At 59.2% G+C, this 26,089-nt stretch overlaps 1 protein-coding gene across 9 annotated transcripts in view; it reads right to left on the reverse strand.

Moving 5' to 3' along the window:
• Positions 1–26,089, reverse strand: part of PLEKHG5 (pleckstrin homology and RhoGEF domain containing G5) — a 54,645-nt gene that overhangs the window by 4,569 nt on the left and 23,987 nt on the right. For 2 of the 9 annotated variants that reach the window (XM_066374939.1, XM_066374940.1), the window contains exons 1-16: positions 25,272–25,422; positions 24,322–24,398; positions 6,780–6,909; positions 5,744–5,846; positions 5,291–5,351; positions 4,846–4,937; positions 4,336–4,472; positions 3,938–4,083; positions 3,154–3,351; positions 2,886–3,074; positions 2,467–2,562; positions 1,774–1,824; positions 1,361–1,510; positions 588–698; positions 297–446; positions 69–206 (exon numbers count right to left, since the gene is read on the reverse strand). In XM_066374939.1, the coding sequence (XP_066231036.1) occupies positions 69–206; positions 297–446; positions 588–698; positions 1,361–1,510; positions 1,774–1,824; positions 2,467–2,562; positions 2,886–3,074; positions 3,154–3,351; positions 3,938–4,083; positions 4,336–4,472; positions 4,846–4,937; positions 5,291–5,351; positions 5,744–5,846; positions 6,780–6,909; positions 24,322–24,398; positions 25,272–25,275 (1,833 nt within the window). In that variant the 5' untranslated portion in view covers positions 25,276–25,422. Of the gene's footprint in view, positions 1–68; positions 207–296; positions 447–587; positions 699–1,360; positions 1,511–1,773; positions 1,825–2,466; positions 2,563–2,885; positions 3,075–3,153; positions 3,352–3,937; positions 4,084–4,335; positions 4,473–4,845; positions 4,938–5,290; positions 5,352–5,743; positions 5,847–6,779; positions 6,910–14,129; positions 14,252–14,425; positions 14,448–14,524; positions 14,669–18,214; positions 18,343–19,093; positions 19,634–24,321; positions 24,399–25,271; positions 25,423–26,089 lie in introns of those variants that run through there. The other 7 variants (XM_066374937.1, XM_066374938.1, XM_066374945.1 and 4 more) reach the window with 6 other exon arrangements.

Consider the following 26,089-nt stretch of genomic DNA (forward strand, 5'->3'; position numbering starts at 1 on the left):
GGCCCCTGCCTGGCAGTTTGGTCCTTCCTCCCTCCCTCCCTCCCTCCCAGCAGGGCCAGGCTGCCCACCTTGTCCACCTCATCGTTGCTGCCCTCCACCACCTCGTAGGCGTCGATGCGGCTCACCACAGCCGCCAGCCGCTGCCGCTCCTGTCTCTGACGCATGCACGTGTTCACGTGGTGGATGAAGCGCTCCACCGAGCTGATCTGGGGGCGAAGGATGGTAGTTTCAGGCCTAGGGTCAGGGAGGGGCCGCGAACAGCAACAGCGCAGGAACCCTCCAGAAGCCCCAATTACCATGGTGACTAGGGCCTCCTTGGCTCTCGGCTCATCGGTCTTTCTCAGCACGGACTTGAGCAGCAGCGGGTACTTGGTAAGCCGCTGGTGGGGCTTGGCGAGCATGTCGCTCAGCTTCAGCCGCTGGCACTGCTGGTGCTTCTCGGCCCACTGCAGCAGGAGGGGGAAGGGGAAGGGGCTCAGGGCTGCCGTGTCCCAGGCACCCCACCACTGCCAACACCCATGTACCTGCAGCCAAGGTGACCCCACCATCCTACGCCCCTGCCCATTAGCCAGCCCAGCCCGCCTCACCGTGACATAGGCCCGGAAGAGGTCATTGTCGCGCAGCAGGCCCCGCATGTATTCCATGCAGCCCTCCTCCTCCATGCAGTATCGGATGTAGGGCTTGAAAAGGGAGCCGAACTGGCACAAGGAGCAACAAACCCGTTACCTGGTGCTCCCTGCGAGCCAGGCCCTGCACAAGTTTCCTTATTTATTATTTTTATTTATTTTAGAACGAGAGAGACAGGAAGGGAGAGTGAGGAGACAGGTGAGAAGCATTGTCTCACTTTTAGTTGTTCATTGATTGCTTCTCATATGTGCCTTGGCCAGGAGGCTCAAGGCGAACCAGTGACCCCTGGCTCAAGCCAGTGACCTTGGGCTTAAGCCAGAGACCTTAGGATCATGTTGATGATCCCAGGCTCAAGCCAGTGACCTCAAGGTTTCGAACCTGGGTCCTCAGCGTCCCAGGTCGCCGCTCTATCCACTGCACCCCCACTGGTCAGGCCACAAGCTTCCTTACTGCACCTTCACGACCACCCCAGGAGGTGGCAAGCTTATTATCCCTGTTTTCCCTATGAGAAAATTGAGCCTCAGGGAAAGTGATCACCCTCTGCCAGAAAGCAAAGGTAGATAGATGGCCAGGTGGGGTTCAAACCCAGACGACCGACTCGGAATGTCTCGCCTTTGACCACTAGGAGTCGTGCGTGGCCACTGGTCCACGGGAAGTTGGGTGATGAGCAGATGGAATCGGCGCCCAGTCCCGCTTCCATGTCACCCCCACCTGCGTCCGGCCCCGCCCGTACCATCTTGAAGCCCTTGAGAAAGTCCCCGGGCTGCAGCAGCGCCCGCGTGCGCCGTGCCTTCTCCAGCACCGGCGCCATCACACTGCCCCACAGGCCTCGGTGCAGGCGTGCGATCTCGGGCACGTTGCTGAACAGTCGCTCCGCCTCCACCTGCGGAGGACGGGAGGTGCGGTCGGCCCTGCCCCTCGCCTACATTACCAGTGAGCTCCGCCTCTGTACACCCCACCCTTTCAACTCCAACTCTACACCTGTCTCTGGAAGTCAGGCCCTGCCCCTGGCCTTCACCTGTTAGACCCGCCCTCTTCCGGTCCTGCCCGCCGTCTCCGCCCCTACTACCCACCCACCCCACACCCCCTTCCGCTGCCAGGCCCGCCCCCTCCTGGTACGGTCCCCGCCCCCAGGCCCCTCCGCACCTCACACAGCAGCCCCGACTCTTGCAGGTTCAGGAGGCAGCACAGGAACAGCTGTGGGGGTAGGGGCGCTGGGGGAGCTGAGCTTGGGGGGACGGTCTCAGTCCCGACGCCCCACCCAGATTCTTAAGACTCCCCTGAACCCTTTACCCGTCCCAGGGGCCCTGAGGCACCCTAGGACAGACCGAGTTCACCCTTTAAGAAAAGGCCCAACCTCTATGGCCCACCTTAGGGTCGCCTGGAGGGAAGCTTGCGGCCTCACCTGAAACGCTATCTCCCACCTCTGCCCTGGCTTAGCCCAAAGGGTGCCTTTCTTGAACTCCCAAGCCCAGGACAGGTGCTCCCCTCAGGTCAAAGTCCCTACATACACACTCCCCAGTGCCTGCCCACTGTCTCCACGTCTAGGGTGTGGGCTGCTGGGCACCTGGTACCCAGCAGATGTTCAGGAACAGCCACTGAATGAGTCAAAGGATGAGGCCTGTGTTAATGCAGCTCAGCATGTCAAACCTGCCATAGGCCCCTCCCACGTGTCCCAGTCTGGGAATCACCTCCTCCCTCCCATGGTATCGCCTGTCCTTGCCCTCCTTGTTGCCTGGCACCCACTCCTTCTGCAAAGGCCCAAACTCTGCCCTGGGGCACAAAGCAGGCAGGGGAGGCAGGTGGCGTGGCTCCGGGCCATGCGGGCCCCATACTCACATTAGTGATCACCCGCAGCTTCTTAATGTAGGAGGCCTCTGTGTGCAGGAGCTCCCACACCGCCTCCTGCTGGTGGCACTGCCTTCGGGTCAGCCTCTGCGGGAAGGGCAGGGGTCGACCAGGAGCCAGAGTATGCAGGGATGGCCAGGGAGGGGGAAGGTGAGCAACCTTGCATGCCACCTCCTTTTCCCAGTAGAGACAGGAGGTCCCCCAAGTTCTGGGTGAGCCCTCCTCTGCCACCAAGACATGTAAATGGCACACTGCAGTTTCCCCAGAGTGAATTCAGGGTGACAGCAGCCTGCAGGGCTCTCCTGTAGAACATCCTGTCTCCGGGTCCCCAGAAGGGCCCCATGACATAGGGGCCTTGGGTCCCCTTTACCCAGAAGAGGGAGGAGGAGGAGGGCCTGGGTGCCGCCCACCTCATGCCCATCAATGAGCTCTCGCCAGCTGTCCTCCAGCCGCAGGCAGGCATCATCCTCCTCGTCCTCCTCATCACCCTCCTCCTCCCACGAGTCGTGGTCAAAGCGCAGCCTCCGCGGCAGCCTGGGCAGCCCAAAGAGGCTGTAGGCGTGCAGCTTGGCCTCCAGCTGCTCCGTCTTGTCCACCTCCTGGAAGGAGACCAGGGTCAGGGGCAGGGGGCAGGGCCAGACCCGCTGCCCTGCCGTGGGACCCCCAAGGAGCACACACCCGGCCAAAGGCGCTAGTGCTGGGACCCGAGCTGAAGAATCCACTGAAGCGACTGGCGGCCCGGTTCTTCCAGCTGTCGTTGCTACTGCTGCTGCTGCTGCTAGGCAGAGAACAGCTGGAAGGCGTGGGGGGCTCCTGCCCAGGGATGCTTGCCTCCCCCAGGAACTCCGACATGTTCTTCCGGCGGCGGCCAGGGGCCTGGCCAGGGAGGCTCAGTCAAGGCCAGACCCCCGCTGGCCCCCACAGCCTCGCCCACAATGGGTTTCCCAGACCTCAGGACAGCCTGGGATGTGGGAGGGTCTCTGCAGCCCACCCTAGGATGACACCATTCCAGAGACCCACATGTGCTCTGGGGGCTGGGAGATCCAGACACAGGCACTTGGACCACCCTCTAGCCCGCCAGCCACAGGCACAGAGCAGGCAAGGAGGAACACGCAGCCACACATACTCAGATGCACACACTCAGATGCATACAGTCAGGAGCACATCTCCAAGGGGATCCACAACACACAAGCACACAGCCAGTGACATACGAGCCCCATTCCCCATGCAGTGCCTGCTTGGACACACGCATGCGCATGCACGCGCGCACACAGACTCCCTGGGCATCGGCAGACTCTCAGAGGCAGACCCACCCCCTTAGATCCAGAGAGGGCCCCTATTCTCAGAGCCAGTCCCATTATCCAGGACAGATTAAAGCCCCAAGAGACAGCAGTGAGGAGCCCAGCTGTCCTCCCCGGGAGCCCCTCCCCACCCCAACCCTGACACAACCCCTCCTCCTCACCAGGATGTCCAGGTTCTCCCTGCGGCTCTGGGGGTCCCCCCGTTCCAGGGCTGGGGGCCCGGCCCCAGCTGGCCGCAGGATTGGCAGACTCAGGGACTTGGAGTCCTTCACTCCCTGCTCCACTTTTCCCTCATCACCAGGCTTGGCTGGGGTGGTATTAGGGGACAAGGAGAGGTCCTCAACACCTCGGTCCAGTAGGGAAGGCGGCCCTGGTCCTCTCTCCCCCAAGGATCCAAGCTAAGGCTTAGCGGCCCTCCCCTGAACCCCGCCCTGCCAGCACAGGCCACCACCACCCAGCAGACACCTGTATGGTAATGACTCTGCTCAGGGCCGTGGCCAATGGGAACCTGAGCCAAGGAAGACGTGCTCATCTCCAGGAGGCCCAGCCAGCTGCTTACCTTTGACCCGCAGGTAGTGTCCCCCAAACCTGTAGGCCTCAAAAGTGAGGGACAGGGGTGTGTTGGACTGGTCCAGGTAGATATCCACTTTGCCTAGTGCGATGCCTTTCCTTTCAAATATGGGCTGCAGCACCTCCCTGCCTCAGGACAGGAGCTAGGTCTGTTAGGGGGTAGTCGCGCAAACCCCTTCCCTATCAACAGCCCCAGTCCTGCCCCATCTGCCCAACAGGAAAGGGAGACACCCACAGGTGTCACACGCAGGTATACAGACACACACACACACACCTGTCCACAGAGGTGTCCTGCACACTAGGACACTGTCACAGGGCCATCCACATGCTGAGACGGGGCCATGCACACAGGGTAGGAATACATACACAGGTGCACAGGCCCTGTCACATGTTCCCACACACCGGTGCTCACAGGCCACTACACAGACACACACAGTCCGATCATTGGAGAGGGAACCTGCCCACACCCAGTCCCATACTCGGGCCCACCATGCCCTACCCCAGTGACTTCTTCTTCATGGCTGGCACGATTTCTGTCTCAATGTCCACATTCAGGTCAAATTTCAGGGTGAAGCACTCCTTGCTTGGGTCCTAAGAGGACACGGGCCTCAACTTCCGTGCCCCATTCCCGCGCCCCATTCCCCCTCCCTCCCTCCTCACCCCGAGCCCCAGGAGGGGAGTGAATGCAGGGACTCCCCAGCCCATCTCTGTCCCAAGTAGGTGGCCAGTGCCCCTCCTGCCCAAGGGAGGAGCTCCCTGAGCATCGCCCACCTGTCCAAGTTGGGCAGTGCTGGGCTGTGGGGCCAGGGAGGGAGGGAGGGACACACGGGGCCCCATCCCAGGTCCTGGAGCTCAGAGCAGCCCAGCCTCCGGGATTGGAAGGGGAAGAGCCCAGGAGAGGCAGAGGCTGCTGGGGCTCTCCTGCCAGCCCTGGGGCTCCTTACATCTGTGTGTCTCCTCCTGGCTTTCTTCTTGGAGAGCTTCAGGCCTGTATTCTTCCGGTCCCTGCAGGGAAGCCCGTGAGGACAGGGGTTGGAGGTGCTGTGGGTCCTCACCAGGGTGTGTTGTGAGTGGGCCCTGGCTGGCTACCCACACCTCAACTACCTCAGTTGACCAGGGAACTCAGGTGCGCTCAGGCAGACTCCGGCCCACGAGGGGTTGTGTGCCCTCTGTTGGCCAACATGGGAATCACATCCAGGGGTATCCTGTCAGGTGAAGCCCTGGCTGGAGGCTGGCCCAGGCTAGGTGGCCTCCTCCGGTAATCAGGCAGCCTCCGGGACAAAGAGGGGGCTTCAGTCAGCCCTTCTGAAGCCTCTGGTCACTGGATCTCTGTCTGACATGAGATCAAGCCTTGGGACCACTCAGGTGTCCACTCTGCCCACCTACCCCTCGCCTACCCTTTCCCGTCCACAGAGCTTTCCTCCTCTTCCTCCAAGTCCACTGCAGGGCTGGTGCGCGGAGGACAGGACCGCGTGGACACATTCCGGGCCAGGACAGAGCCTGTGGAGTACAGGGGGCGTGTCTGCTCCCTCCCTGACCCCTCCTTCACCTTCCAACATGGCTACCTCCAGAGGGCCTGCGGCCTCCTACTGACCCTGTGGCTGCCAGGGCCCTTTGGTTCTGTGAGGAGGGGGCTTTGTTCCTGCTTGCCATCTATTCAGCACCTTAGACTCAAAAAGACACAGGGGCCCTGAGGTGACCTGGCAGCTACTGTGCGGCCCTCGATATCAATCCTCCTGTGGCCTTAGCTCTCCCCTCTGTGAAGCAGGGATCGGAAGCAGCCTCTGGGATGCTTCCAGGAAGGGACCAAGGTCCGCGGCTCTTCCTCTCAGGCCTCCCTTCCCCCACTCCTGTGACCATATCCAAAGTCCCAGGAGGCCCCGGCAGAGAGGCCGAGTCCCTTTGTGCCTCCGACCAGCTGAGAATGGAAACAAAGGGTTGGCACCCCAGCACGGCCAGCTGGCGGTGGGCCTGGGTCAGGTCCCTATTCAGCAGGAGGGGTTTCTTGTTTCCTGCAACAAGTTCCTCTGACCTGTTCACCCTCACCCGACTCCCACCCCCACTGCCTCTGCTCCCGGCTGGAAGGTTGGCCCAGGAGACCCCTGCCCAAGAACAAGGAGAACAGGACCTTCTCCGTGCTGACCCCTGTCCCAGGGCCGGGCAGCCGGCGGGGGTGCAGACCCAGCTCCTGGTAGAGACAGGCTGGCCTTCGAGATGGGGCACAATCCCTAGTCTTTTCTCTTGTTATAAAGCTTGCAGAACAGAAAGGACTGAAACGTACTTGCGTTTCATCATTCACAGTCAACTCTTGTCCTTTGGATGGTCTAGTCATGGTTCCAACAGTTACCGGGACACTGTGCCCCAGACAAGGACTTTGGAGCCACCCCCAGGGAACTTTAGGAGCCAGGCTGGGCTCCCCTGATCTGTGCTCACCTTGTGGGGGCAGGTCGAAGCGAACGTGCCCATCATACTGCATGGTGCTGTGGAACTTGCTGTCACAGGCCTCACAGAGGTTGAGGGGTCCCCGGCGGTGCAGCTGCTGGCAGTCGGCGTGGTGGCATACCTGTGCGGAGAAGGGCGAGAGGTGGGTCAGGCTGTGGCCCGGACCACTGCGGGGCCCAAGTGGGGTTCCCGGCCCCTAAGGGGCTGCTCTTCATTCCCAGCCATCCTTTCCTTATGGGAGTCTCGTGCTCAGTAATTCACTCAACAAACATTTCACAGGCACCTACTATGTGTCCATTCTGAAGGATGCAGAGAAATGCAAAGGCCTGCCCAGGAATGCAGTGCCAAAGGGCAGACTGTGAGAAAACACAAGGCGGGCGGCTACCAGGGCCTCTTCCTGGGGTGCAGGCAGGAAGAACACCCAAAAGTAAAATTGGGGACTGCTGTTCGATTTGGCGAGCTCGGGGTTTGAACCAGATGCCTCTCCCACCTCCCTGCTCAAAGCCTCTGCCCTTGGTTCTATGACCTGTCTGAATTCCTAAGTCAAGTGGGGAGGTGGTTACGGGGGCGTCAGGGACAGGTGTTGGTGTCCGGGTGCCCATGCGGTGTCCATGCAGTTGCTTTGTGATGTGGTCTCAGATTTAGCTTATGGACCTGGCCTATGCTCCCCCCCCACCATGGGTGACTTTCCTAGCTTCTCGTCCTTCCCTCAACCTCCCACAGCTCACCCCTAACACTCTCCCTGCGACTCTGCTTCCTACTCTTCCGGGGAAACAAGCCATCAGGAGGCGACGGTCCATGAGCTACCACCTGTCCATCCCCCTGCCCTGGGTGGTGGGGGGCCTGGCCCAGCTCCAATCCAAGGCCATCCTCTCACCGAGATCAGTCCCCTCTGGCCAGATGCGGGGACAGGTGCTCAGCATGTGGCCTCTCCTACATCTTCAGGTTGATCCTCCGCACACCACCTCTCCGTCTCATCTACACCTGTCCCCGTCCTTCCTCTACAGCTAAACTCCCTCAAACAGGTCTCTATGCTCAACACTTCTCAATTCTCGCCTCTCATTTCTCTATCCTTACCAACTTATTTTTTTTAATTGATTTTGAGAGAGAGAGGGAGGAGAGTGAGAAGCATCAACTCAGTTGCTTCACTTCCGTTCACTTCAGTTGTTCACTGATAGCTTCTCGTCTGTGCCTTGACTGGGGGAGGGGGGCTCAAGCCGAGCCATTGACCCCCTGCTCAAGCTAATCCTGTTGATGGTCCCGAGCTCAAGCCAGCGACCCCGTGCTCAAGCTGGCAACCCGCGCTCAAGCCTGCGACCTTGGGGCTTCAAACCTGGGACCTCAGCATTCCAGGTTGACGCTCTATCCACGGTGCCATCCCAGGTCACGCCCTTTCCCAACTTTTTGTTTTAAAATCCTCCAAACCCCCAGAAAGCTGTAAGACTAGCACAGTGACATCCACATATCCCATCCCGCTTCCCCAATTGTCCACATTTTGCCACACTGGCTTTCTCACCTTTCTCATCACCCCAACCCTGGCACAGAAATCTGGATGTCACCTCCGAGCCCAAATGTTTTACAAAACCCAAGACAAGCACCACACCTTGAACAAGGACATACAGCCCAGCAAAGGGTCCACATCTGCATTTTCCCAGCCATCTAAATAGATGCTTTTCTCACGCAGGATCCATTTAAAGTTTGCACATGCTTTTGGTTGTTTTTGGTTATTCCTCTAAGAATAAACGCCTCAACACTTTTTTTCAGGGGGTGAAGGGCTTCTTTCATGACACTGAGATTTTTGAAGTGTGCAAGCCCGTGGTCTGGCAGAGAGCCCCTCCCGGCGGACGTGTCCAGAGGGCCCCAGAGGCTGCAGGCTGAGCCCCGGGCAGGGAGGGACATAAGAGGGCCGCAAGATTTCAGCATGCTCATGCTGCCAGACCATTTGGGGGCCTCGCTGTCCTTTGTCAAGTCCCTTTTTCTCTGTGCAATGAACAAGTCATCTGCGGTGACACTCTGAGACAGCCTGTTCCCCAGCAATCTCACATGCTGGGGCTTTGCTATCCACCCAAGACTCCTGCCTGACTGAACTGGAGGTTGTCTGACCCTCCCATTCCCTCTCAGACCCTCTCCCACCAAGTGTTTATTCCTTTCCTATCACACCAAACTCACTCTTCTGGGGTCCTCAAAGACCTCCACATTTCTTTTTCTTTTTTGTTTTTGTGACAGAGAGAGACAAAGAGAGGGACATACAGGGACAGACAGGAAGGGAGAGAGATGAGAAGCATCAATTCTTCGTTGCGGCACCTTAGTTCAGTGATTTTCAACCTTTGTTTCTCACGCACTCATAAACTAATTACTAAAGAAAAAGGGGCCCTGACCTCTTCTTCCTTAGTAACTAATTTATTTGTGCCATGAGATGAAAATGGTTGTATTTAGTCAGGGGCGCTGACCTTAGTAATTTTTTTTTTTTTTTTTTTTTTTTTACAGAGACAGAGAGAGAGTCAGAGAGAAGAATAGACAGACAGGAACGGAGAGATGAGAAGCATCAATCATTAGTTTTTCGTTTCGCATTGCGACACCTTAGTTGTTCATTGATTGCTTTCTCATATGTGCCTTGACCGTGGGCCTTCAGCAGACCGAGTAACCCCTTGCTTCAGCCAGCGACCTTGGGTCCAAGCTGGTGAGCTTTGCTCAAACCAGATGAGCCCGCGCTCAAGCTGGCAACCTCAGGGTCTCGAACCTGGGTCCTCTGCATCCCAGTCCGACGCTCTATCCACTGCGCCACCGCCTGTTCAGGCTGACCTTAGTAATTAGTGTGTGTTTGTGCCATGAAAAAAAAAGGTTGAAAATCACTGCCTTAGTTGTTCACTGATAGCTTTCTCATATGTGCCTTGACCGGGAGTGGGAGGCTACAGCACAGCGAGTGACCCCTTGCTCAAGCCAGCAATCTTGGGCTCAAGCCAATGACTATGAGGAAATGTCTATAATCCCACATTCAAACCAGTGAACCTGTGCTCAAGCTGATGAGCCTGCTCTCAAGCCAGTGACCTCGGGGTTTTGAACCTGGGTCCTCTGCATCCCAGTTCAATGCTCTATCCACTGTGCCACTGCCTGGTCAGGCAGGAGATCTTCACATTTCTAAGTCCACTCGCCTGTCCTCCTATAACCTAGCATCTGACATCGGTCGTCTGACACTGTTTCTTCCTCCGTCTCCAGGACCCCCACACTCTGCTGAATCTCCTCCTACCCCACCTGTGGACCCCTTCTTACCTTTATCTACATCCTCCCTCTGGTGGCACCACTAGTGTCATGACTGGAAGCACCTTCCACATGCTGACGGCTCCCAAGCCTAAATCTCCAGGCGGCACCTTGCCCAGGGCACCAGACCGCCGTCTCCGTCCTCCCCTTGACTCTAACAACCATCTCAGACTTCAAACATCCACATGTGGACTCCCGACTTCTCCGGGCAGCTCCGTCCACCTCAGTCTATTTGACGCCTTCTAGTTGTGTGTCGAGGGTTGACCACGTCCCTCAAAAGGACAGGCTCAGTCCTGACTCCCAGAGCCTCTGAATCTGACCTTCTCAAAAAACAGGGTCGGCCCTGGCTGGTTGGCTCAGTGGTAGAGCGTCAGCCTGGCGTGCAGGAGTCCCGGGTTTGATTCCCGGCCAGGGCACACAGGAGAAGCGCCCATCTACTTCTCCACCTCTCCCTCTCTCTACTTCCTCTCTGTCTCTCTCTTCCCCTCCCGCAGCAGAGGCTCCATTGAAGCAAGGTTGGCCCGGGCGCTGAGGATGGCTCCATGGCCTCTGCCTCAGGTGCTAGAATGGCTCTGGTTGCAACAGAGCAGCGCACCAGATGGGCGAAGCATCACCCCCTGGTGGGCGTGCCGGGTGGATCCCGGTAGGGCGCATGCGGGAGTCTGTCTGACTGCCTCCCCGTTTCCAACTTCAGAAAAATACAAAAAAAACAGGGTCATGGCAGATGTCATTAGCTAAAAGGAGGTCACACTGGAGTCTGTAATCATAGCGTATAGACTATGGAGTAATTATATGACTGATGTCCTAAGAAGAAGAGACAGATGGGGAGACACGAGGAAAAGACCACATGACAACAGAGGCAGCAATTGGAGTGACGTATCTATAAGCCAAGGAGCACTTGGGCCTCTAGGAGCTGGGAGAGGCGGGAAAGGGCCGTCCCCTAGAGCCTTCAGAAGATGTCCTGCCCTGCACACCTGGATTTGGGACTTCTGGCCTCCAACACTGTGACAGAACAGACTTCTGCTGTTACTTTGTTATGGCAGCCCTGGGAAACTGACACACGAGGACAAAAACCTTGGGGTCACCTTTGATCTTTCTAGCCATACCCCCATCCAATCAGTCTGAAAACTCTCCACCTTTAATATCTGTAGCTTCAACCCAGTCACATTCTCCAGCCCAGCGCTGACCCCTGGCCCCAACCTCCTCTCCCACCCCCCTGCCAATCTCTCAGCTGATTTCCAACAATGGCGTCATAACTGTCTCCCTGTTTCCACCGCCACCCCCAGTCTGTTCTCCGTAATAACACAGTGGACCCAGTTCCAAGGGGAGGCACACATCCCCACTCAAAACCTCACAGTGGCTTTCCACGTCACTCGAGTATGCAGATTTCATAGACCCCCTGTTCTCTTCGTCCCCCAACTCACTCTGACCATCGATCTTCACTTCAGATGCATGTCAACCTCTGGGCCTTGGGTCTGCTGGTCCCTTGATCTAAGGTGTTTGTCCCCAGACACTGAAACGACCAGCTCCCTCCTTTCCTGCACATCCTGACTCCAAAGCCACCTGCTTGCCCTTCTAAAGTTTCACCTCCTCCACACTCCCTCCTCACCCCGTGCCCCATCTCTCCCTGGCACTGCCCAGCATCTGATATCTGCCTGTGGCACCTTGTTGCCCCCACACCTTGTCTGCCCTGCAAGGACAGCAGCTCACTGCCCCATATCCAGTCCTACACACTTGATAAATACTTGTTTATCAGTCTGGGCAATGGAGAGTCACCGAAGCGTTTTTGGCTGGGGAAAACTGGATCAGAATTTTCAAGATGACAGACAGAGTGAGGACAGCCTGGACAATGGGGACCAAGGTCGCAGGGAGGAAGGAGGAGGCGGCTGAAAAGGTCTGATTCACACTTTCCATGTGGTCGCCTGTGTGCCTCACGCTGTACCAAGGGCTCCTCCCCCCATCCCCTAGAAAGCAGGGGCTCTGATTGTCCCTGTCTTACAGAGGATAACAGCAAACTTCAGAGAGGTTAAGCAACTTATCTAAGGTCACACAGCCCATGGAGCCAGGGTTAAACCCAGCATGTAAAGCTCTAGATCCCAGATCTTCACCACATTCACACCATCTTTTGGGTGCCAGAGAACAGAGAGTGGAGAGGGGGGAGGCTGTCTCCGTAAGACAAGAGGAAAACCAGTGGTAGTATGACATTCACTGCTTTGGCTCCTGTGTCCCTCCACTCTTCCATAAGACAGAAGAGTGGCAGACTGAGGAGGACAGTTGCTCTTGGGGCACTGGTCCCCAGGCAGGCAGCTGTGGACATTATAGCCCAGATTCTTGAAGGCAGCCTGAGCACCAGGTGTCCCCACTTCCACACCCCTTTCAAGTGGTTTTCAATGATGTTTCTCAGACTTTGAGGCAGGACTGAGGGGCTCCCTCAGCCAAAGCAACTTAGTCTAAAGAAAGGGCAAAAACTGCCAGCCTCAGCCTCAACTCTGCCAGTCCCCCTCTGAGGTCCCCAGAGTGCACACTGGCAGAGGGTCTGGCTTTGCAAATTCTTAGACACTTCCCCCCCTGCAATTGCAAGCATCTTCTCTTGACAATGAATTTGGTGGGGGCGCCTGCCCTACCTACTTCAGCCCTTCTTCCTGGGAGCTCCACAATCAACGAGCTCTGCACCCTCTCGCCCTCTGAGTCCAGCCTGGCACAGCTGCCCCCAGGGCCCTTTCCAGGCCTCTCAAGATTTCCCTGACAGCTTTGTTTGCTGGTGCCAGTCTTGGCACTGGGCGGCGGGGCTGCAGACCTACCAGTGACCCAGGCCTTGGCTTCACAGTGGGTGGAGGGTGACATGGAGAGTCACCAAAGTGACTCTCAGGCAGGAGCCACATTAGGCTGCAGGGGTCCTGGGGAGGGTCTCTGGGACCCTTCCAGTCCAAGTCCCTGGTTCCATATCACAATTTTGTTTTTATACCAATCCCATGTATAGACAGCAGAGTTTACACAAAGACTCACTCCTTGTGGCAGATTCAGAATTCACCAAATATTTATTGAGCACCTACCACGCATCCACCGTGTGGAGGCACTGGGCTCCCTGGGGAGACTGGGAAGACACTTCCTAGTACCGTGGTGGGCTTTGGTAAGCACCACCACCACACTCCTCCCCCTCCTGTTACTGTTACTATGTCACTAACGTCACTAACAGTGTGGTAACTAGCCTCTTCAGCCTCCATCTTCCCTGCAACCCCCCAACTTGGGGACACCAGGGGCCTGGGAGGCTTAGGCTCAGGATCCTCACTGAATCCAGCAGGTCCGGTGCTGGCTGAAGTTTCCAGAACCCCCAGGGAAAACCACAAGCCCCCCTGGGAAGCTGTAGCTGGGTGAGCAGAGGCCCCTGGTTCTGCCTGCTTCCCCACCCCTTCTCCCACCTCCATCACCAAACCACAGGGTCTCCCACAGCTAGCTCCAGGGGCAGGAGTCTCCCCAGCGCTAAAAGGGGACAGTCCCTTTCCCTTCTCTCAGACCCGGGTGCCTACTGCCTCCCTCCCTGCTGCCCACCGTCCCCACCCTATGAAGATAGTGAGAGAGGGGCAGCAGGGGTCCAGGGACCCAAGTTCCCAGGACTCAATCCAGAGGGGAGAGCCCACAGGATGGTACAGGCAAGTCCCACCGCAACTCCCAAGTCTGCGACAGACCAGAACTTGACAAACACAAGGGGGGCCCCTCCAGAAGCGCGGTCAGGCGGCGCCTCATAGGAATGGGACACCAGAAGTGGCTTCCCCCATCACCCAAGGGCAGGGCCGAGTCAGGAGTAGGAGGGGTGTGGCAGAGCCTGGACAGAGGAAGGAAGGGGTAGGCGTGGCCTAGGACCAGGCCGGGACCCACAGGTGTGTCCCGAGGCAACCCCCGACACAAAAGACGAGGGTGGGCGATCCACCTCCGCCACCCGGCCCCCTTGGTGGCCGGCCGGGGACACATGTCTTAGGGCCCCCATCCCCTTGGTGTGCGCCCTGACAGAGAGCTCTGCCGCCGCGTGCCCCACCCGCCCTAGAGACGCGCCCCGTCCCCGCCTCAGCTCCCCGAGCCCCCTACCTGGCCTTCCCAGTCGCAGGCGCGACCCCCCTCCCAGCAGGGCGTGGAGTCCCGGGAGGGCGCCCCGGGGCTGGGCCTGGAGGCCGCGTGGCGCCCGGAGACGCCGGGACCGGTCCCCATGGCGGCCGGAGGAAGCGCTGGTTTGCGCCGCCCGCCGGACAAAGCGCGGAGCCCCGCTTCCTGCCATTGTGCGGCCGCGCCCGCCTGGGCAGAGCGCTGGGACCCCGGCGGGCGGGGGGAAGGGGGCGATAGGGGAGTCCCGCCCCCCTCCGCCAGCCCCGGGCCTCCGCGCTGACCTCCGGCTCACAGTGTCCCTCTTGGACCTGCTCCTCCCTGGGCTCCCTGAATGCTGTTGGCAGAAGAGGGGATACCAGAACACCCCTCTCTGCTCTGACCTCCAACTTCCCAGGCAGACATCCGGCGCTCAGATGTCCTCCTGAGGGTCATCTAGCGGCACCCCAGAGCCCAAGAGATCTCCCACTGCCCAGGCCAGTGCCGCAGGCAGAGGGGCGGAGGGGCCCGGTGACCACAGGTGGAAGCGGCGGGGAAAGGCGGAGGCGCTGGGCGGAAAGGGCGGAGAGTGTAGTCCTTTGGGAGCCCCAGGAGTGGGCTGAGATGGGTCAGGAAAACCCCGCAGCCGGTCTAGGCTTTCCCCGAGGTCCCTGCTTCTCCAGCTGTGTGCGGGCGCGTGCCCCACCGCCAGGGGGCGCTCATCAGACCGCCCCCCCCAACAGGAGACACCCCTCCTCCAGGATGGGGTGTTGTGCCTGGGTCCTTTGGCACCGTTGGGTATCAGAGTGCTCTTATACTCATTCCCAGGAGGCAAGGGCGGGCACTATTACCTCTATCCATTGTGTGGGGCATAAAGTGACATAAAAGTCCACAGGCAGGATGGTATCTAAGGCTTCTGATTCTGGGGTTCTGGAACGGCCTCTTCAGGACATGGGGTGAGGGGAACATGCTGTCCCCATGCCACCCACCTCTCTGACAGCTCCTCATCCATCAATCTGGTGCCACCAGGAAAGAGGGTAAGGAGGGGGTCATCTCTGAACATGCTTCTGAGGAGGGCAGCAGTTGTGTAGGGCCTGGGAGGTTCCAAGGACTGCCTCCCCTCCGGAAGCCTGGGTCAGTCACTGTCCACACCATGGGCAGAGCTTCTGAAAACTAAAGCCTGGTCGTGTGTGTTTCTCTCTCTCTCTCTCTCTCTCTCTCTCTCTCTCACACACACACACACACACACACACCTTAAAATTCTCCAGTGGCTTACAATAAAATCCCAACATGGCCTGGCGGGTCTGACACGATGGCCGGTCTGCAACTCACCCAGCTCCAAGCCTCGCCCGAACGTCTGTGTTCTCTGTCTGGAACACCGCGTGCCCCTGACCCCCCAAACGCTGGCACTGTGCCCCGACTTAAATGCTACCTCCCAGGGAGTCTTTCACGCTCCTCTCCAAATAAATAGCCCTTGGGCCCCAGAGCGGCTGGTCCTGCATGGGGCAGTCAGAAGCACAGGCTGAGGAGCCATGCCGGCCGAAGACTAAGACGCAGACCATGTGGCCAAAGATGTCAACCGCCAGGGCCATCCAGGTGGCCCTGGAGGTCACAGGGGCCCTGAGAGGGACCTCCACGCTCCCAGGCCCAGTGGTGAAGCCTTGCCAGGGTCCGGGGGGCATGCCGTGTCCACAGCCAGAAGGCCACCAAAACGAATGCTCTCCCCCATCGTGCCTTTTCTGTCACCTACAGGGGCAGAGGTGGCCCGCCAGTTCCTGGCCGCACATCCCCAACCCCACTCAGGGGCAGCTAGGATGAGGCTCCTAGTGTCTGACAATCATCCTAACTGTCCGACTGACTGGCGAAGACTCTGCTGGCCAACTCCAAATTTCTCTCACCTCCTGTCTCCATCAGCTTTGCCTAATGGGTCCTATCCAACCATGCAGGACATTTTTCCCTAATTATTTTTTTTTCCATTAAGCTGGGCGGCAAAGAAGGGGCTAAGATTATCCCCTGGGGCATGGATTCCTACAGGTTCGCCACTCTATTACGGGGCCTAATACGCTGGCCCTTTGGCAGTCACAACTCCTACTGTTCCCCTGTTGCTGGAGGAGGGTTTCGTAACTGTTTGTCACAGCAGAAAATACAACTGAACTGCAGGTGATAAAGAAAAATAACCCCTTACCCTCTTACTCTCAAATCTCTTAAATTGAATTCTTTCCTCCTAAGCATTTATGACCACCTGAAGCTATTTTACTCCTTGGGTCACTTCTTCATGATCACTTTTCCTGCTAGCACAGCCTCTCCAGAGGCCAGGGGCCTTGGCTGTCTGGCCCACGCTGCGTCCTCAACACATAAGCACTCCCGGCACCCAGACACGCTCAGTGGGGACTAGACGGTGACTAGATGAAGACTGGATGAACAAAAGCAGGCGGCCTTCATTCCAGAGAAGGCCCCTGGGGCAGGGAAGGTCTTGGCCAAGATGTCCCTTCCTGCTGCCAACGGTCAACAAAGACTTCACCACAGCCTGACCACAGGCTGTCTCCTTCCTCCGGGCATCCATGACCGTGGCCCTGCGGGCTAGGGCCAGTCTTGCCTAGGCCCACAGCCCCTGCTACTACCCTACTGCTGAGCCTTCCCAAGTGCAAAGCCTGTGCCAAGAGTTTGGGGGCAGCTAATCTTGTTCGCTCTTCTCCAAGATCCTGAGGAGGAGATACCATTCCTATCCCCGTTTAATAGACAAGGAAATGGAGGCTTGGAAAGGCTAAGTGGCTTGCCCCAAAGCCAGCAACTAGTAACTGGGAAGACAGATGCCTGTGCCTTGGACCACTATCACATCTCAGACACAAGACGGCGTGAGGTGCTTAAGGACCGGCTAAGTGGTGCTTTGAGGTCCAGCACCTTGGGGACAGGGCAGATTCCAAAGCCAGCTTAGGGGGAACCCACTGGCCTCAGGTAACCAGGTAAAATGGAGACCACCAGGGCTGAGACAGGGCCTGTCAATGGAAGTCACCTGAGTGACCAAGCCCTGGCCATCTCTGAGTCACGCTTCCTGCTTGGGTCCTCCAGCCAGGGCAAGGGCTGCTGCTCCCAGAGGGCCAGGGCCTGCTGTCCTGGCACCAGGAGTGCAGGGTTAAGGAGTCTATAGTGTTGGGGCGGAAAGGAGGCCCCAATCCTGCACCAAGAGAGGGGAGAGCCCTCTGCAAATTCCTGGTTCCCACCTGCTTTCTATGGGACAGAGCTGACATAGCCCATGCTCTGCAGCAGGCCCAAGAGGTCCCAGCCTCTGACTCGCTGGGGAGGGGGCCCCTCCCAGCCCAGCCCCAGCTCCAGGCTCATGAGTCAGAACTGGCTTGTTGAAACTGATACCCAGAAACCGGATGCTGGGGCTGATGAATAATGGAGTCTCCAAGGCGAGGAGCCCCCCTCTCACTTCCCCCTAGCACCATCTCCCCAGCCCCAGAAACAGAGAGGCCTGTGGGCACCCCACCCCACCCCACCAAGGGTCGAGGCCCCCTCCTGGTCTGCAATGGGGAGGGAGCTCTCTGTCCTAGAGATACCACAGGTCTGGGGCTAGCTCTGTGCTCTGCCCACAGCACATGAGCCTGGAATCAGGCATTGGGGCTCCCTGACTGGAAAAACACACCTGCCCAAGGGCTTGCCACCTGGCCTAAGCTTCCCTGGGAGCCTCCCGGTCCCAAGGCCCCATCGGGCACAGTGAAAATCCAGGGGTGGAGGCTGCATGCGTGGGCAGGTCAGCCAGGGCTGGGCCAGTTCTGCCAACAGCCTACAGAGCTCCTCCCTCCCCCTAGGCCTGGGCCTCCCCCTGTCCTTCGGGTTTGGGGCCCACCTAGAGGCAGAGCCTGCCCCAAAGCCCTGTCCTGGGCAGATGACAGGGGTGCAGAAACCTGCCCACAGCCCAGGCCTACTGCATAGGCCCCAGAACCCAGCGAGGCCCCATCCTCCCCACAGAGCTGTCTGGCCGGCATCCAGTGTTAGGGAGAGAGGCAGAGGCTGTGGTCTCCGAACTTCACCTCCTGCCCTGTCAATGTGCCTGACCCCGGAGCCCCGGACCCTAATGTCACAGCCAGCGCCTTCTCCTGGCACCTCTCTCCAGCACCAGACAGCAGGCTCCTGGGAGGGACTGGGGGAGCGGATGGACGGACGCACGCTTGGGCTGCAGAAGAGATGTGCCAGGGTCCCTACCGAACCTTGCCCTTACCCAACTGTGCAAAAAGGGCAGAGGGCACTGGCCAGTTCTCTAGAATTTCCTGTCTAGGGATGGCTGCTGGGTCCTAATGGGTGCCTGGACGCTGGTCAAGGGACACAGGAACAGTAAAATCTGCCTACAGCCACCCAAACCCGGGGAAGGTTATTGGGAAATCTGCAGGGCCCAGGGACCCTTGGCCTCCTTTTCCCGGCCTTTGATCAAGGCTGGCACGGCCTCCCCTGAGTTCATCTGTCCTCTCTCCCTCTCCCCTCCCATCACTGCCCCCCCCTCCCTCACACACACACACACACACACACACACACACACACACACACACACACACACACACACGGCCACCCCACTGCCTGAGGCGCACTCCCTCGCCCCCTGCCGGCCTCCAGAGGACTTTCTGCCTGGGACCAATTGTTCGATGCCCAGATGGCAGAGGGTCCACAGAGCCTCCTAACCACCCAGCGCCAAGGCCTCTCCAAGCAACAAAACTCATTCCTGGGCTGGGGCTCCACGAGCTTCTCACGGCTCCTATTGCCGGCCGATTACGCTCCAGAGTCACTGAGGCGGGCACAGACACTTGGGGGCATTCCCCCTTCAGAGGTAAAGCCAGTGGCACCCAGGGATACCCTCCTGCGGGCCTGAGCCACGTGGGACTTTCCACTCAAGGTTCTGCCCATTAATTTAAAGGGAGTCTTGGCTCCTGGACTCCCCCCCCCTCCAGTTCGGACCCCAGCTACCCGTTGATACTCACCTAGGGAAATGGGTCTCCTCCCCTGTAGCAGGAGCTCGACCAAGACTGTCAAATTCCCGGGGAGGGGGTGAGGGGTGGTCGTCGCACAGGGCAAGGGGACCGGAGCCGCGGGGCGGGGCGGGCTCACCGATCTGTGCCGGCTGGGGGCGCGCGACATAGGGGAATTACGGTAGGCTGGCGCGGGCGCTACCACCTGGGCGGGCTGGGACGTACCACCGGTGCACCCGGCGGGGATGGGGGAGTCCCGGGATCCCGGGAAGCGCCGGACAGCCGACCTGGTGGCCCAGGAGGTGACAGGAAGCCCGGCCGGCGCTCAGAGACTAATCTAGGGTCTGGGCTGTGCGAAGAGGGGGGAGGTGACCGTCACTCTTCCCGAGGGGGCTGGCCCTTTACAAGATCTCCGGAAAGTTCAAAGTCCCTGGTCTTTAACCTGGGCTTGAAGACAGGAGCTCGCCAGACCTCGGGAGGCCCCGTGCCAGGAAGCTGCCCTGACCTGCGAATGGGGTCCAGGCGGTGGGACCCCACAGACCAAGCCCGCCCTGGGAAGCGCTCCAAGCCAGGCCGCGTACTCTCCATTATAAATGACTGGGTTCTGAACTGCGCCTCTACGGCGCCTGAGAAACCCGCCTGCCTGTCTCTGTGTCCCCCTCTTTTTTTCCTGGCTCATGCATGGCATGGCTAAAAGGGGGGCCATTTCGCCCTTTGGTGGTTCTTAGCCTCCCTCTCTGAAACGTTCTGGTCGTGCAGGGAGCGCGTGGGGATACAGGGGTATGGCGGAGGAGGCAGGCAACCTTCCCTGAGCACACCTCCCCCCTTCCCTTGAGTCTGGCGCAGTGATCCCAGCCACCCAGCACAGATCTGCCGAAGACCTAGGGAGCCTTAGTTCAGGCCCACCAGCATTTCCCCAGTCCCAGACCACATCCCTTAGGCCCCTCACCAAGCCCAGAGCCCCTCCTTGGGGCTGGGTCCACACCAGGGAAACTCATCTTGGCCAGGTCACATGTATCCGGTTTTCTGTCTGCCTCTTGGGCCAGGTGCCCCAGGCCTTCACCTGCTACCCCTTCCCCCAGATCACTGAGCCAAAGCCTATAAGTTCCACTTGCATTGCTTTGCTGGTCCTGGCCCTCTCTCCATGTGCACAGTAGACTGCCATCTGTCTACAGCTGACCAGCATCTAAAAGGACCAGTGATTATCTCCAGAGAACCCCAGAATCTGGCCCCTCTCAAGGGCGCCCTGGCCTCCCACCTCTTACCTGCAAGAGCACTGCCCATGAGAACAGGTGACTCCCTCTCCCATATGATTCACTACATCCTGCCCATTCTTCCTCCACAGGGAGCTCAGGCCCACCCCTTCCTCTGCCCCTGTCCACTGCTCTTCATCTGGCCCCCCTCCCCTGACACACATACACCCTGCGCTCTACACAGCCCATTGTTAAACTGGGAGGGAACTGTGAAGTCAGCAAATCCAACTTCCGCTCTCTCTGCTTGAATACTTCTAGGCAGGGGTGCTCACTACCTATACATTGGGGAATGCCTTCAGTTGTTGCAAACTCTTACCTATACTGAACCCAAACTCACCTCCCTGCCATGGGCCCTTGGAGCCCTGCAGAAAAATTCACCTCCCTTTCCTGCTGACAGTTCCTTAGAAACAAGAGGCCGTGGGGACAGGCACACCAGGTTTGACTTGCACTGGCTAGTGACTTCACCCCCTGCCTCTCTGTGTCCTGTTTCTAATGTGGAGATGGAGTGGTCCCTACTGCAGAGCGGGGGTCTGAGGACAGGCTAAGGTCCCTGTGGCAAAGCCCGAAAGCAGGGCCTGGCACACAGCAGGAGCGGAGCAGATGGAGGCTGCCAGACCATTGCCTTTGTCTCCAGGATGAACACCCCCAAGCCTGTCCCCTCAAATATGGTACCCAGTGTCCCCAGGCCCAGCATCAGCCCTTGTCCATGTCTCCTTGTGACCTGTGGTGCCTTCAACAGACTTTGACCAGCTCAAAGGGGCTCAGGGTCCAGCTGGTGGCTCCCTGGCAGGAGAGCAGGGACACCAATCACATCGTCACTAGTCCTCCACGAGGGAAGCCGTGAACACTTCCCCCTCTCCCCACAGACTCTGAGAGCTGCACTTGTCCTGAGAACAGGACAGAGGCGCCATAAATATGTGTCCACTGGGTGGGGTTGGCTGGGGTCTGGGATAGAACACTAGGTAGTCTCAGATCATAAGGAAGGAAAAGGAAGGTGTGCTTAAAGGCTGGGGGTTTCTCTCCCCTCCGCAGTGGATGACCACGTGGTCACAGCTGGCATTCTCTTGAACCCCTACAGAGTGCCATACTCTCTGCCAAGCACTACATACACAATCCTCCTTTTAATCCTCACCACAGCTTATGTGGAAACTGAGGCTCGGAGAGGTGCAATGACTTGCCTGGGGTCATGAAGCCAAAAAGGGGGGAGCTTTGACCCTGGAGCTCACAGGGGTGGGCTACTCTACACATCTTCCTCCTGGGTTCTCCAAGGCAGAGGGTCCAGATTCCTCACCTGACATTAGGTGCCCCCCATCCAGCTCTGCCCCTCTCCCCTCACTCCCCAGGCCCTGCTTGCTTCTTACAGCCCCTAACATCCCTTCCTGTTCACTCAGCTTTCCTCCACAGCAATACCTTCTCATTCCTCAGGATGTCAGCAGCCTCCTCCAGGAAGCCTATTCTGGTTACCCCCTGCCCCCAGAGTGAACTCCAGGAGAAGGCGGTAGGGGTGGGCAGCTGATTCATCGATGAAGCCTCAGCACCCAGAACAGGTTCAAACAAAACCTCAAGGGTGGGCCCAGAAGCAGAAGGGTCCAACCCTGTTGAAAGACGGCCCTGCCTCGGGGCAGCTGGGGGGTCAGTCTGGCAAAGCCAAGTCCTCACTTCCCCCCCACTCCCCAGCGGGGTGAGGATGTCGGCTGTAGGAGGACCGGACCTCTGTTTCCTGGACACCTCCAAGATCTAGAACTGGGGCTTCCATGGCAGATGCTTCAAGCTGATTTGGCTTATGAGTGAGTGACGTCATCTCCTTCAAAAGGCTAATATATCCTGCTAGCTAGCTGTTCCTCGAATGGCCATGGCTGGAGAGGAGATTAAGAACGAGGCCCTTGATCTCAGTCCAGGCCAAGCTTTGCCAGCCGCGTTGTGTGATGTGGGCAAGGTCTCTCACCCCTCTAAGCCTCAGTGTCCTCACATGTCACCTGGGAGTAACAGTGATGCTTTTCTCCTATGGTTCTCACAGGGTTCAGAGAGGGCCAAACACCCCACCAGGCACATACACGTGTTCAGTCAGCGCTGGTTATTATCATCAACAATACAGATATTTTTTGCCCCCCACCCCTCACCAAGCCTGGGGATCATTCACCTCCTTTCACCCTGGCCTCCAGCCACCGCATCCCCTTGGCAACACCTGTCTCTGGCAGTTTCCCCTTCCTGCTCCACCTATCTATGTTTTCACGTCCACCAGAGGCCACCTCCTCCAGGATGTTCTCCTGGACTAGCCCTCCTCCCTCTGATCACTCAGGTCCCTGAAGTGAGTCTGTGCCATTTGTTCCAAGTGGGTCCCACCAGTGACAGGGTGTGGGCTCTCCTCCTGAAGGCTGGGCAGCCCTCTGGCTGCTGATGCCAACGTCAGCACTGCTGTGCTCCAGGCTGGCCAGAGCTGGGCTGGAGCTAGGACCTGCGGATGGCAGAGGACCCACACTTGCTCTGAAACCCGCTCCAGTCCACAGGCCTCACCTCTGCAGTCCAGCCCTCCCACCCCTGCTCCTGCCAGCAGCAGCTGCCCAAAACAGGGGCTGGGACAGGGTGGTCTGGCCCGTCTTGCCACCCCTCTTGCCATCCCACCCCCAGGGTCAGGCAGAGGCCTCAAGGCTGTGCAGACCCCTGGCAGGTTGTACAGCGGGGGTAATGAGGCCAGTTTGTTGCCAGGAGCCCCCATCTGGGGGAGAGGCAACCAGCCAACACCAAAGCCCCAATGCCAGGCATCAACCGTGCCAACAGATTGTGTCTGAATCACAGACACCCCCCTTGCCTGGTGACCACGGCAACTGGAAGCCGCCTCCTCCTCCTCTCTCCACCCCCAGAACAGTCCTCCAAGTTCCTTCTAACTGTTCCTTCTAACTGTGGTCTTCCTGTGCAGAATGTACACTGTGTGTCTGGGCAGAGACGGACGGTAGGGGGACCTTGGAGGAGGGTGGCATTTTTAATTTCCTGCAGCTGGCAGAGCTGAGCCACAATGTGGCTAGGAACACAGGCTCTAACACTACACAGATTCAAATCCCAGCTACCACATCCTCGCAATGTGTCCCCAGGTGAGCCACTGGCTCTCTGAGCCTCAGTTTCCCTACCTATAAATGGGAATAATGACAGGACAGATCTCAAGAAGGCCAGGAGGAAGCAACACTGAGTCCTCAGAGCCTGAGCCCGACACAGTACGTTGTGGCAGTTTTTACCTTTGTCCCTCAAATGTGTGCTGGAAGGAGCTGAACATGGGTTCAAAGCCTGGCTTGGACTCTCTTGAGCTGTAGGGCCCCAGCCAAGTCACAGGACCTCTCTGAACCTTGGTATCTTCATCAAGAGAACAGGGCCATGAGAGCTCCCACGAGTGGCGCACAAGGCACAGAGAGTGCGTGGCCCGATGCCCGGCATGTCACAGGCGGCAGGGCCGCCTGGTGGTGACCATGAGCCCTCTCATTCCATCTCACTCCCAGTGCTCAGACCCTGGCACTGCAGGACCAGTTTATCCATTCTCTTTGTCAGTCCCAGGGCCACAGTCACTGTCCCAAAGTCCTAAAGTGTCCCTGACCCATGCCCAGGCCTGAAGAGTGTTCTGGTGTCACAGAAAGAGTGCCAGCTGGCAATGGAACAGACTTTGGGCGGGGGGGGGGGGGCTTCCCCCTGTGGAGTCTCAACTTCCTCATCTGTGACATGGGGCCACAGCTCCTGTCACCTCAGGGCTGCTGCAAAGAGAGCAGGACGGAAAAGGGCTTTGGGACACCCCTGCTGCCCCGGCTTTTGCAGATGTGCCCCACTCCACTGCTCCAGAACCAGCCACCCAGGGTCCCTACCCACCCCTGAACCCAGACAGCACTGGGGCTGAGCAGGCTGCATCCTCACTGGGTTCCCACGGTGTTTGTGCCTGGACAGAGAGGACAGTCAGAGCCCTGTCGCCTCTGCTCCCAGCAGCCCCCAGGCCCTCCAGCTCCCTACCTTGGCCGCTCGCCCCTTGTCCATGCAGTCCGGGTTCTGACAGCGAAGTCCCTTCTCCTCAGCCAGGCTCCCGGTGTCTGCAGGGGAGATAAGCAGAAGGTGATCGGTCAGTCGGGTGGGGCCTGGAGGAGGGTGAGCGCCCAGGCAGGGGCACCCAAGCTCTCCCTGGGCCCCAGCAGCCTCCCCACCAGAGGATGGGTGGGGCTGTCTCCTCAAACCTCCCTTCAAAGGAGGTCAGTGTCCCTTTCTCTTTTAAATGCCAACTTATCAGCACGGGAATCTGTCTGCAGAGCCCTTTTCTTGTTGCTGTTCCCCAGGGAAACCGTCCAGATTCCACGGGGAGAAATGGCTTTGGAGAAAAGCTGTTCCCTCCCTCAGTCCCACAAGTCTGGGGGGGGGGGCGCTCAGTGACCTTGTGGGGCCCCTGACTTTCTGGGGGATCCCAGCAAGAGTGCTGGGGGGAAGGGGGTTCCAGGGGTCCCAGGTCCCTTCCTGCCCCTGCCCTCAGCATCAATCTATGCATGGACGCCTCCCAAAGGCCCAGGTGGTCCCCCTCACCCGAGGCCCATCTTTGACCCAGAATTTGGCCCCCTCCAAGCTGCCTCTCTTCCGAGGGATTGGGGTGCAACAGCGGAGCGGGCAGAGAAGGGGCAGGGGAGGTGCTAGCAGGCAGGGCCGGGAAGAAGGGTCCTGCTATCGCGGGCCCCAACACGGGGGCAGAGTTTGCACCCCCGCCGCCCTGATTCCCAGGCCAGCGTCCACCTCCCACCTCGGGCAGGCCTTGCCCCAGAAGTAGGGGTGGACCGGGCCCCCCACTCCGGAGGGAAAGGAGCTCCTGGCTCCCCGCCCCCCACCGCGGCGCCCCCGCCCGCCCCTTCCCCGAGCTGGCGCGGAGGCGGCGGGGCCGGCGGGCCTGCACGGCGGGGCATTGCCGGGGGCCTCGCACTCACCCATGGAGGAGGCGCCGGGCGGCCGGGGGTGCGGGCAGCGCGGGAGGCGCCGCGGGCCGGCCGGGGGGAGCGCGACGGCGGCGGGGACGAGCCGGGCCGCGGGGAGAGGCCCGAGCGCCACAGCCGCGGGACCCTCGGCGGCGGGAGGCGGGGCGGGGCAGGTGGGCGGCGGGAGGAGCCCGCGCGGTGGCTCCGCCCGCGGGGGGCCGGCCCCGCGCCCCGCCCTCACCCCGCGCGGGGGTCCGCCGGCGCGCGCGGCGTCCCCGCCCCGACCCCGCCTCTGTTTGAAACGTCGCGGGTGGGACCAGAGGCCGTCCCTTTGCCCTCCGACTCGCCTGGTCCCCCCACCACCGCGAATGGAGACAACCACCTCCGTTTCGAGGTGGTAGGAGACATTTTCTCAGTCTCCCGGAAAGTGGGAAAAAAGGCCTTTTAGACGACTTCGCTATTTCTCCCGGTCCAAACGGTACCTTCTAAGTGGAGATGCCGGTCAGGAAGGCCCCCTGCGTCCTCCTCTCCTCCTGCCCAGGAGACCCCCCTCCCCAGCCGTTTAGAAGTGCTGTCAGGGATGAGGTCGGGGCTCCACCAATGGGAGTGGGTTTGGTGGCCTCTGCTGTCTTACTGGACAGAAGGGTGCAGTTGTCATGAATGCACAGCTCATGAAGCATACTTTCACAACACAGCCAGCACCCAGATCAAGAAGCAGGGCATCCCCACCCCTTGCAGAAGGCCCCCTCATGGGGGTTGCCAGTCACTCCCCACAGGGGCACGCTGTCCAGACTTCTAACTGCATTGATTAGTTCTGCCTGGTCTTGTGC

Source organism: Saccopteryx leptura, chromosome 3, assembly GCF_036850995.1.
Source record: "Saccopteryx leptura isolate mSacLep1 chromosome 3, mSacLep1_pri_phased_curated, whole genome shotgun sequence".
Lineage (NCBI taxonomy): Eukaryota > Metazoa > Chordata > Mammalia > Chiroptera > Emballonuridae > Saccopteryx > Saccopteryx leptura.